This window comes from Sturnus vulgaris, chromosome 26 (genome assembly GCF_052056855.1).
Source record: "Sturnus vulgaris isolate bStuVul1 chromosome 26, bStuVul1.hap1, whole genome shotgun sequence".
Taxonomy (NCBI): domain Eukaryota; kingdom Metazoa; phylum Chordata; class Aves; order Passeriformes; family Sturnidae; genus Sturnus; species Sturnus vulgaris.
In genome coordinates this window covers 852,063-863,681 of record NC_142268.1, presented here as the reverse complement: position 1 = coordinate 863,681, position 11,619 = coordinate 852,063, and the positions used below count along the sequence as shown (strand labels likewise).

The 11,619-nt window shown below is 51.1% G+C and overlaps 1 protein-coding gene across 1 annotated transcript; it reads right to left on the bottom strand.

The window, feature by feature from the left end:
- Positions 1-7,613: 7,613 nt before the first annotated feature.
- Positions 7,614-9,242, bottom strand: LOC148221182 (forkhead box protein L2-like). Its single transcript, XM_088178976.1, has 3 exons — positions 8,919-9,242; positions 7,907-8,079; positions 7,614-7,808 (listed from the first exon to the last, which is right to left on the bottom strand). The coding sequence occupies exons 1-3, from the start codon at positions 9,240-9,242 to the stop codon at positions 7,616-7,618; spliced, it is 690 nt and encodes a 229-aa protein (XP_088035102.1). The 3' UTR covers positions 7,614-7,615.
- Between the last annotated feature and the right edge of the window lie 2,377 nt (positions 9,243-11,619).

Sequence of the window (11,619 nt, the reverse complement as noted above, 5' to 3'; positions counted from 1 at the left end):
ACAAACAAACAAACAAAAAAAATCATGTGAGAGAAGGGCAGCAGGTTCGGCAGGGTTTGTGTCGGGCACTCGGGGCTGGGGACAGCAGGGATGGGACAGCAGGGATGGGACAGCAGGGATGGCTCAGCCATGCCATGGATCCAGTGCTGCTGTGTCCATCCCTGTGTCCATCTGTCCATCCCTGTGTCCATCCCTGTGTCCATCCCTGTGTCCATCTCTGTGTCCATCTGTCCATCCCTGTGTCCATCCCCGTGTCCATCCCTGTGTCCATCCCCGTGTCCATCTGTCCATCCTTGTGTCCATCCCTGTGTCCATCCTTGTGTCCATCCCTGTGTCCATCTGTCCATCCCCGTGTCCATCCCCGTGTCCATCCCTGTGTCCATCCCTGTGTCCATCTGTCCATCCCCATGTCCCCAAGTCCATCCCTGTGTCCATATCTGTGTCCATTTGTCCATCCCCATTTCCATCCTTGTGTCCGTCTGTCCCTCCCCATGTCCCCAAGTCCATCCCTGTGTCCATCCCAGTGTCCATTTGTCCATCCCCGTGTCCGTCTGTCCCTCCCCATGTCCCCAAGTCCATGTCTGTGTCCATCCCCGTGTCCATCTGTCTGTCCCCATGTCCATCCCCCTGTCCAGCCCCTGTGTCCATCCCCGTGTCCATCTGTCCATCCCTGTCCCCATGTCCCCAAGTCCATCCCAGTGTCCCCCTGTCCCTCCCCGTGTCCGTCTGTCCCTCCCCATGTCCATCCCAGTGTCCATTTGTCCCTCCCCGTGTCCCCCTGTCCCTCCCCGTGTCCGTCTGTCCCCCCTGTCCGTCCCCACCCCGCGGTGCCCAGGAAGTGCCTGAGTCAGCCCAGCCCCCGCTGCCGGCGGAATTTGGGGCTGGGGGGTCCCAAATCCCCCTCCCTCCCCCCCACCCCCCACAGGGAAATTTTTATTTTTCCCTCTTCCTCCAGGGAAATTTTTATTTTTCCCTCTTCCTCCAGGGAAATTTTTTTTTTTCCCTCCTCCCCCAGCACGGCCCCGAAAGCGCCTCCCAAATTCCTTTTGGCAAAAAAAAAAAAAAATAAAAATACAAATAAAAGGTTTTTGGGGTCTCCCCTAAAGGAGCAGGAGGCCTTTGGGAAAGGGGGGGAGCAGAGCCCGGTCCCCCCCCCAGCCCCGTTCTTCCCCCCTCCCCTCTAAAAAAGAAAAAAAAAAAAAGAAATATTATATAAATAAATCTATAAATCTATATCTAGAGATGCTCTATGGCTGGAGAGGCGGGTCCCGACCCTCGGGGGGAAAAGGCACCTTTGAGTTGGTCACCTGTTTTCTAAATGCACATTTTTAAATGCTTCAAAAAAAAAAAAAAAAAAAAAAAGACAAAAAAAAAAAAGAGTAAAAAAGAAAACCAGACAGATTTTAAGCCCTTTTATTTTCAAAGCACTTTTTAGATTCTCTTCCTTTTATTTTATTTTTTTTTTTTCGTTGTTGGTTTTTTTTTTTTCTTTTTGGGTTTTTTTTCCTTTTTTTTTTTTTTTTTTTTGGTGTTTTTACTTTTAAAAAAAAAAAAGCAAAGAGCAGGTTTTGGCCGAATGTATTTTGGAGAGGGAGTGAGAGGGGAGTGTGTGCTGGGGGGTGGGGTTGAGTGGTGGGGCTGGGGGAAGAGATGGATGTTTATTTAATGCAGAAAAACAAACAAAAAAAAAAGCAATAAAAAATTCCAAAAAAAAAAAAAAGCTTAAAAAATAATAATTAAAAAAAAAAAAAAAAAGAAAACAAAGAAGTCTTAGCACTTTGCGATGGAACGGGTACTTTGAGCTCACTTTATCTTAATTTAAAAAAAAAAAAAAGCAAAATTCAAGATGTTTACAAGTCAAAAAAAAAAAAAACTTTAAAAAAAAAAAACGACTTCTACGGAGAAAAAAAAAAAACTATTATTAAAAAAAAAAAAAAAGCCTAAATTTATTTTTGTAAGAAAAAAAAAATGTGTATATATATATATATATTTAACAAAAAAAAAAACCTAGAAAAAAAAAAAATACAAATATAGGCAGAATCCAAGTGAGATTGGAGGATGGGAGGAAGATGCTAATTAGGTTCTGTGACATGCCCTGACCCTCGGGAATTTTAACTAAAAAAAAAAATAAAATAAAATAAAATAAAATCCATAGAAGCTTGAATTTTAGGCAGGAATCCTGGGGGTTGTGGCTTCGCTGCTCCCCACAGCCTTGAGGAAATTGTTTGGGATTTTTTTGGGATTCTTTTGGGGGTTTTTGGTGTTTTTGGTTTTTTTTTTTGGTAGAAATAATTTTATTTTTTTGGATGTTTTTTAGCCAGTGCCAGCGTGGAGGTGTCGGGATTTGGATCCTGCCTGGGGCAGGGATTTGGGATTTTGGGATTTTGGGATTTTGGGATTTGGGATTTGGGATTTGGGAATTCCCCCCCCCAGGAAGGGGCTGGAATTGTGGGGGGAAACTGGGATTGTTCCTCAAGGATTTTGCAGCTTTCCAGGGCAGGGAATGGGATCTGCACCCAGAAATTTGGGATTTGGGCTGGGAAATTTGGGATTTAGGCTGAGAAATTTGGGATTTAGGCTGAGAAATTTGGGATTTGGGCTGGGAATTTGGATCAGGGCTGGGAAATTTGGGATTTGTGTTTTTCCAGCTCTGTCCTGGGCAGAGAAATTGGGATTTGGGCAGGGAAATTTGGGAATTTGGAATTTGGGGTCTGGAATTGGGAATTTGGGGTCAGAAATTGGGAAATTTGGGGTCAGGGCTGGGAATTTGGGGTCAGGAATTGGGAATTTGGGGTCAGGGCTGGGAATCTGGAATTGGGGCACCCCCGATGCTCCCCCTGGATTTGGGATCCCAAAGAAATCCCCAGGGATTTGTGTCCCTCCTGTTCCCCTTTGGGGCAGGAAAATCGGGATTTCATCCCTCCCCGAGCTGGAAATTTGGGATTTGGGCAGCGAATCCCACAGGGATGGGGCCGATCCTCTGGGATTTTTTTTTTTTTTTTTTTTTTTTTTGGGAATATGCAAAAAAAAAAAAAAAATCCCCTAAATGGAATATTTGTAAGCAGAGATTTGTGGGGGTTCCGTGTTTTGCTCCAGGTTTTGGTGGCTCCTCTCGTCCTGGATTTTTCCCTCTGGGAATTTTTTATTTTTTTTTTTTCCACCCTCGTTGCTGTTTTTTCATCCCATCCCCTTTTCAATCCCGAAGGAATTTTGGGATTTTTGGGGGATGTGGGGGAAGCAGCAGCGGGAGGGATGTTCCAGGGAAAAATGAGGTAAAAGGGGGGAAAAAAAGGCGGGGGAAGGAAAAAAAAATCAGGGGAAAAAAAGGGGGAATGGTAAAAAAAAAAAAATTAAAAATAAGGAAAAAAGGGGAGAAAAGAAAAATGGAGGGGAGAAATAAAAGGGGAAAATAAGGGGAAGAAAGGGGGGGAGAAGGAAAATGAGAAAGGAGGAAAAAGGAGGGGGGGGGGAAGGAAAAAAAAAAGGAAAAAAAGGAAAAAAAAACCATAAAGGAAAAAGAGCACAAAGGAGGAAGAGGAGAGAGGAGCAGACTCAGGATTCCCCTCCCTGTCCCCAACCCCCACTGGCAACACTTTAGCACAAGGTGAAGTTTGCACTAAAAAAAGAAATCAAAAGAGAGAGAAAAAAATAAAAATAAAATAAAAAAAAAAAAGCTCCAAACCCTCCCCCCCCCAAAAAAAAAAAATCCCCCAGGGTTGTCCCTGTCCCGTCGCCTTAACCCCCACCCCAAAATCCGCCCCCCCCGTAGCTCAGCATCGAGAATAAATTTTTTTTTTCTTTATTCTGATTAATTATAATTTAATTTGAGGGTGTTTTTTTTCTTTTTTTTTTGTTTTTTTTCTTTTTCTTTTTTTTTTTTTTTTTTTTTTTTTAAATCCAGGTAGGGATGAAAGTGTTGCCAAAGAAAGTGCTGAGTTCCGGTGGGAAGAGAGAGGAATAATAATAAAATTATTATTATTAATAATAATAATAATCATGATTTAATAATATTTGGATAGAAGCCAAGCAGGGGAAATAGGGAGGAAAAAAAAAAAAAAGGAGTTTTTTGATTTAAAAAGAGGAAAAAATTTGTGTTTTCCCCCCCCCCCCCTCCTCCTTTCCCCCCCCTCCCATCCAACCCTGAGGGGGCTCAGCCCGGGCTTGAGGGGGTTAATTCGGATTTTTGGGGGGGTTTTAATTCGAGTTTTTGGGGTTTTAATTCGGGTTTTTGGGGTTTTAATTCGGGTTTTTGGGGTTAATTTGGGTTTTTGGGGTTAATTTGGGTTTTGGGGGTTTTAATTCGGGTTTTTGGGGGTTAATTTGGGGTTTTTTGGGGGGGGTTTATTCGGGTTTTTTTGGGGTTTTAATTCGGGTTTTTGGGGGTTAATTGGGGTTTTTTTGGGGGGGTTTATTCGGGTTTTTTTGGGGTTTTAATCCGAGTTTTGGGGTGCAGAGCCCAGGTTTGGGGGGCTCAGGCCGGGTTTAAGGGGATTAATCCCGGCTTTGGGGTCTGGGGGCTTCACCCCCTGCTGGGCTGGGTGGGGATAAATTTGGGGACAAATTTGGGGTTTTTTGGTTTTTCCCCCCCCCCCCCCCCCCCAAAATCGGCTCTGGCCGATTAATTTCTCATTTTTAATTTCTCATTTTTAATTTCTCATTTTTAATTTCTCATTTTTAATTTCTCATTTTTCCACAGGAAAGGGCTGATTCCCCCTTCCCCCACCCCAAAATTCTCCTTTATCCCCCTCCCCCCCCCTTTAGGCCGCCCCCCCCAAATTAATGATTTAATAATTTAATAATAAACCAAGACGAAACTCCCCCCTCCCTGAATTTCTCTCTCTCTGTAAATTTTCTAAAATTTTTTTTTGGTGTTTTTTTTTTTTTTTTTTTTTTTAATTCACAAGGAAAAAAAAAAAAAAAAAAATTTAATTTCAATCAAGAGAAACAAAAATAAAAGAGCAAAACGGGACGGAAATTTTGGGGTGGGGAAGGGGGCAAAATGCTGCATTAAATGGTGTTTTATATAATAAAATTATCTATATATCTATATATATATATATATACACAGCAAGAGCTGAAATGTCCCCAGGGACGGGGGGGACACCGAGCTCGGCCCGGGGACCCCAAAGGACGCTCGAGGTGGGGCCACTTTATTATAAATATTAATTTTATTTTCATTTTTTTTTTCCCTTTTTTTTTTTTGTTTTGTTTTGTTTTTTCCTGCGTCTTTCTATATAATCTATTAAAGAGATTCTTTATCTTCAAGCACTCGCAAAGGTTGCAGCGGTTTTTTTTATGTGTTGTTGTTTTTTTTTTTTTTTTCCAAAAAAAAAAATTTTTTTTTTTTTTTTTTTTTTTTTTGCTGTTTCGGTGAGGATTTTCGCGGGGGTGGGAGGGGGAGGAAAAGGAGCGAGGAAAGGAAGAAAGAGAGAGAGAGAGAGAGAGAAAAAAAATGAATATAAAGAAATATATTAAAAAATAAATAAATAAAGCACAGAAAAGACATTCCATAGATTGTAACTTTGATAGTTCTTTATAAAGCGGGGAGGGGAGATGAGGAAAAAAAAAAAAAAATAAAAACGATGACAAAAAACGACAAAAAAAAATATTAAAATAATAAAAATTGCACTTTGGGGGGGGGGGCTTTAAAATAAAAAAAAAAAAAAATTAAAAAAAAAAAGAGAGAAATAAACTATATATTAAAAATACACCCGGAGCCCGCTGGATTTCTTGGGGGAGGAGAGGATGGAGGGCACGGGCTCTTTTTGGGGGGGGGGGGGGGAAATTGTGGGGTTTTAATTATTCATTTAATTAATAATTTAATTATTAATTAATATTTAATTTAATTATTTGGGGGGGATTTTTTGGGTGTTTTTTTTTTTTTTTTGCTGTTTTTGGGGCTGGGGAGCTTCCCTGAGGTTTTGGGGAGATTTCCTCGGTTTGGGGGATTTTTTTAGGGGGGGGTTCCCCGAGTTTTGGAGGTTTCCAGGGTTGGGGGTGTGGGGGAATATTTTGGGAGGATTTCCTCTATTTTGGACGTGTCCAGATTAGTGGAAGGAGTTTCATTTTTGGGGGTTCCCCGATTTTGGGACTCTCCAGGACTGCTCAAAGGGATTTTTTTGGGGGGGATGTTCCCCCCCCCCCGCCTCATTTTAGGGCTCTCTAGGGCTGCACGAAGCGATTTTTGGGGATATTTCCTCTATTTTGGGGTGCCCCGTGTGTGGGGGGCTCTGTGTCCCCCCAGTGTCCCCCCAGTCTGCCCAGTGCCCCCCAGTATCCCCCCAGTGTCCCCCCAGTCTGCCCAGTGTCCCCCCAGTATCCCCCCAGTGTCCCCCCAGTGCCCCCCAGGGCCTCCCCCAGTGTCCCCCCAGTGTCCCTCCAGTGCCTCCCCAGTCTGCCCAGTGTCCCCCCAGTGCCCCCCCAGTGTCCCCCAGTATCCCCCCAGTGTCCCCCAGTGTCCCTCCAGTGTCCCCCCAGTCTGCCCAGTGTCCCCCAGTGCCTCTCCAGTGTCCCCCCAGTCTCCCCAGTGCCCCCCCAGTGCCCCCCAGTGCCCCCCCAGTGCCCCCCCAGTGCCCCCCAGTGCCTCCCCAGTCTGCCCAGTGTCCCCGGCCCCATTAAGCCCGGGGGGGGGGTGGATTAGGGGGTGTCCCCTAATCGCGTTTGGGGACAGATGGCCGCGGTTTAAGGCTCCTCCAGGCACAGGTTTGGGGTGTCCCCCCCCTTCTCCCCAAACCCCCTCCCCAAAATACCCAGCGCGACCACCCCAAACCAGCGCAACGCGCGGGATGACCCCACACACACACCAACAAAAAAAAAAAAATTAAAAAATTAAAAAAAATCGCCCCCAAAATGTCCCAAATGGCGATGTCCCCTCCGGCCAGGGCCAGCCCGGCCCCCCGAGGGGCACGGCCGATGCCAGGGGATTAATTTGTGTCATAATCTGCCCAGTCCGGGCCGCGAGCGGGGCTTGCCGGCTTTATCCCGGGATTTAGTGGCCGGCTCGTCTTTCTTAGCGAGACGCCCTAATGCCACTTAACACCTGGAGCCGCGATTTTCATTAGGGGCGTCAGGGACAATTAGTAAGGGAATAATTAGGGCAGCGCTGCAGGGTTTAAGCCCCATATGTGCCTGAGTGTGCGTGTAAAGGGGGGAGGGATGGGGGGAACGGTGACAATTTGGGGTCGTGCCTCAGTTTCCCTCAGTGGGGAAAGGGTGGGGGGGTCACCAGTGTCCCCTCCCAGTGTTCCCAGTGCTGTTTGTGGGGGGACACTGGGAGGGTGACAGCACGGGGGGACACGGAGTGGGGACATGGAGACAGCAGGAATGAGAATGGGTGCCAGGGGACACCCAGGGGTGACTTTTGGGACACCTGGAGTAGGTGACACATCCAGAGGGTCCCGGGGGGGTCACAAAAAGGGACCCCGGGACAGGAAGGGCACAGAGCTATGGGACAGGGGGGTCACAAAAAGGGACCGTGGGGTAGGGGGGTCACAGGAAAGGACCCTGGGACAGGGGGGGTCACAGAAAGGGACCCCAGGACAGGAGGGGCACAGAGCCGTGGGACAGGGGGTCACAGGAAGGGACCCCGGAGTCACAGAGCCCTGGGACAGGAGGGTCACAGGAAGGGACCCCGGGGTAGGAGGGGCACAGAGCCCCGGGGCACTGGAAGCCGCCCCCAGCCCCATGGTGGGGGACACTGGGGGACCCTGGGCAGGGCCAGGGGGGGCCCTGGGGGGCGCGGGGGGCAGCAGGGGCAGCAGCAGCCCAGCCCGTACAGGGCGTAGGGGTGGAAGTAGCCGACGTTCACCCTGCGAGGGGAAACAGAGCACGGGGTCAGAGCGGGGACCCGAACCCTTCCCTGGGGAGACCCCCAGAGCCCCTCCCGAGCCCCCCGAGCCCCCCTGACCTGCGGACGCGGCGCCGGGCTCGCCGCCGGTGGTAATCGCCCTTGGCAAAGTCCTCCAGGTTGGCGGGGTGGATGGCCCAGAAATGGCCTTTGCCGTTGTCACTGCGCCCGGCCTTGACGAAGCACTCGTTCAGGGACAGGTTGTGGCGGACGCTGTTGCGCCAGCTCTTCTCCTGTGTCCAGAGGGGTCACTCAGGCCCACAGGGGTCAATAGGACCCAAAGGGGTCACTCAGGCCCTGAGGGGTCACTCAGGCCTTGAGGGGTCACTCAGGCCCAGACAAGCCCACAGGGGTCACTCAGGCCCACAGGGGTCAATCGGACCCAAAGGGGTCACTCAGGCCCAGACAGGCCCACAGGGGTCACTCAGTCAGGCCCTGAGGGGTCACTCAGGCCCAGAGGGGTCCAGCCAGGTCCAAAGGGGTCAGTCGGACCCAAAGGGGTCACTCAGGCCCAGACAGGCCCACAGGGGTCACTCAGTCAGGCCCTGAGGGGTCACTCAGGCCCAGAGGGGTCCAGCCAGGTCCAAAGGGGTCAGTCGGACCCAAAGGGGTCACTCAGGCCCAGACAAGCCCACAGGGGTCACTCAGGCTCAGAGGGGTCACTCAGTCAGGCCCAGAAGGGTCAGTCAGGTCTGAAGGGGTCACTCAGGCCCACAGGGGTCAGTCAGGCCCTGAGGGGTCAATCGGACCCAAAATGGTCACTCAGGCCCAGTCAGGCCCACAGGGGTCACTCAGGCCGAGCCCCCAGCCCCGCTGCACCCACCCCAGTCCCTGGAGAAACCATCCCCGGGTTCCACGGGAGTTTTCCCGATGGATTGGGGTCAGCCAACACCGAAAGGAGCCCGGAGACCCCGACCCCGGCAGCAGCAAGGGCTGAACACCACGGATGGATCCTGACGGATCCGCTCAGCAGAGTTCCCCAGCCCAGCCCACAGCAACCCCAAACCCTGGAAATTGGGGAAGAAAAAATCCCCAGGAAACGCCCCCAGCCCCCCAGCCCCTCCTCACTCACCTTGTTCTTGAAGTAGGGGTAGTTGTCCATGATCCACTGGTAGATGTCGGAGAGCAGCAGCTTCTTCTCGGGGGACGAGAGGATGGCGGTGGAGATGAGGGCGATGTAGGACTGGGCTGGTTTGTCCCCGGGCTCGGGCGGGGGCCGGGGGGCGGCCGGGGGGCTCCGGGCTGGGGGCTCCGGGCTGGGGGCGGCCCCGTCCCCCTGCCCCGACAGCAGGAACTCGATGGTGAAGGAGGCTCCGGGTGGGCGCCGGGGTGCAGGAGCTGTGTCCCCGTTCGTGTCCCCGTTCGTGTCCCCACTCGTGTCCCTCCTGTCCCCCATGGTGCAGGTGCTGCCGGCAAGTGCCGGCGCTCATGGCCCGGTAATTAGTGCAGATTACGGGGTTTGCTAATTGTGTTTTCACAAACGAGCTGCCCCCAAAGCGGGCTGTTTATCTGGCAAAGCCCCGGCTTTAACGGGATTTGGGCCCTTAAGCCTCATAAATAAAATGATTAATCCGCTGGAGGTGGAGGAATTCAAAGTGGCACCGAGGAGGTGCCCGTGGGGCCGGGGCTGGGGGGTGCCCGGGGGTCTGGCTGCCCCCCAAAACCCGGGGGAGAACCCAGAGGGGGTTGGGGTTGCCCCAGAACCCTCCAGGCTCTGTTTGGGGTGATCCTGGGATGTTCAGGGAAATCCTGGGATTGCTCCAGGACCCTCCTGTCACGCAGGAAAATCCCCTGGTCTGATTTTGGGGTGAGCTGGGAGTGATCCTGGGGACCCTCTGGAGATCCTGGGGATCCTGGTGAGATCCTGAGGAGCTCAGGGAGATCCTGGGGAAGCTCCTGGTGACCCCAGGAAAGTTGGGGAGGCCCTGGGGGAAGATTTTCCCCGGTAAGATCTTGGGGATGCTGAGTGAGATCCTTGGGAGCCCCTGGGAGAAGATCCTGGGGAAATCCTGAAGAGCCCAGGGAGATCCCGGGGTCAGAAATCCCAACAAGCTGACACAATTAAATGTAAATCTTTCATTTTATTTAACAAACACTATAATTTGAAGAATGTGTACTGAGGGAAAGAAAAATAATTTTCTTTTTTTTTGTTTGTTTTGTTTTTTTTTTTCTCTTCTCTTTACAAAACAAAGAAGAAAAAAAAACAGGATATAAGAAAAAAAAAAATAAAACCAACATATGTACAGGAAGAGCTGGCCAACTCCAACAGAAAGCACTAAAACAAGCATGGCGTTTCCAAACAGTTGCTTGGCCTGGAAAATTTAAAAGCAATTAAATTAGAATAAAAATATTAGGAAAACAAGTGGACTCTAAAGCTACTGTGCAGCCAGGGCCGCGAGCACAGAAGTTTGTACAGTAAAATTAATTTGGGAGCTCTACCCGGGTTTTTTTTTTTTTTCAGTTGTTTTCATCCCCCTTTTCCCACCCCCACCCCCATTTCAACCTGAAAACATATTGCTTACAGCCAGGAAAGAGAAGGAAAAGCAAAGCCTGGGGCCACCAAGTGCAGGTGTCCCTGTGGGAGAAGGAGCAGGAGCTGCTCCAGGCCCCCCCTGCCACACCTGGGGGGCTTCATCGCCACCCCCCTCACCCTGCAGGGCTGGGGACACAACCCAGCCAGGCAGGAATGGGAGGAGAATGGAGAATCCCCCTCCCACAGGGGCTCAGGGACCCCCCAGCCCACCTGGGAGATGGGGGTTTGGGAGAGGTGCCCCCAAGCTGGCAGGGGACCCCTCCTCGAATTGGGCAAGTAGCCAAGGAGGATTTGGGGCAGCTCTGGCTGGACCTCGGGGGCTTTTCCCTCCGGGTGGGATTGGCCACGTGTGGAATTTTCTGGAGTGAGGGGCTGGGAAAGGCACCAGCACCCCCCCTCTGTGCCCCCCTGGCTGCTGGGGTGAGGGATGGAGGGAGGATTTGGAGGGTTTGGGGTACCCTGAGGGTGGGGATGAAGGGGGTTAGAGGGTTTTGGGACACTCAGAGAGGGATGAAGGAAGGAAGGAAAGGAGGGTTTGGGGTCTGGCAGTGCCCAGCAACACCAAGACCCTCAGGGGGGAATCTCAGCCCAGCACCGGGCACAGGAACATCCCCCCTGCTCCTCACCCAGCCCAGGGCCAGGCCCAGCTTATCCTGAGCTTATCCTGAGCTCCGGGGGGAAAAGCCAGCGAGGTCCAGAGCAAACCAGAGCCGGGAGGAGCCAGTGGGAACAGCAGAGCTGACGCAGAGGCCGGGACAGAAACTCTCCAAGACAAAGTTAAAAAGGTGACGCTTCGCAAACTCAAAAAAGCAACAACGTTTTTGCCACCAAAGAGCACAGGAGGAGCTTTGGCTCTGGGGCCAAAGGCTGGGACAGAGAAGTGGAGGGGCCGGAGCGGCGGCAGCGCCCGGGCCCTGCCCTCGCACCCGCCCGGGACGGGTCGGGACCCAAAGAAACCTGAATTGGAGTTACCGAGGTAGTTGGCTAAAAACTGAGATTCCCCCAGCCGGCATCTTCTGGAAGGACCCCCCTGCCCTGCTCCTGCTCATGTGCCAGGTGTGGGGGGGCCTGCAGGTCACTGCCAGTGTCCCCAGGTCTGGGGGTGGCCTGCAGGTCATTGCCAGTGTCCCCTGCAGGTCACTGTGACTGGCCCCAGGTCTGGGGTGCCCTGCAGGTCACTGTCACTGTCCCCAGGTCTGGGGTCCCCTGCAGGTCACTGTCAGTGTCCCCAGGTCTGGGG

Excerpts from the sequence above, each read along its gene's own strand:
- LOC148221182 (XM_088178976.1), bottom strand. The coding sequence starts at position 9,242 with ATGGGGGACAGGAGGGACACGAGTGGGGACACGAACGGGGACACGAAC. Across the intron at positions 8,080-8,918 it reads ACCCCTACTTCAAGAACAAG|GAGAAGAGCTGGCGCAACAG; the intron begins GTGAGTGAGGAG and ends CTCTGGACACAG. Across the intron at positions 7,809-7,906 it reads GCCCGGCGCCGCGTCCGCAG|GGTGAACGTCGGCTACTTCC; the intron begins GTCAGGGGGGCT and ends TTCCCCTCGCAG.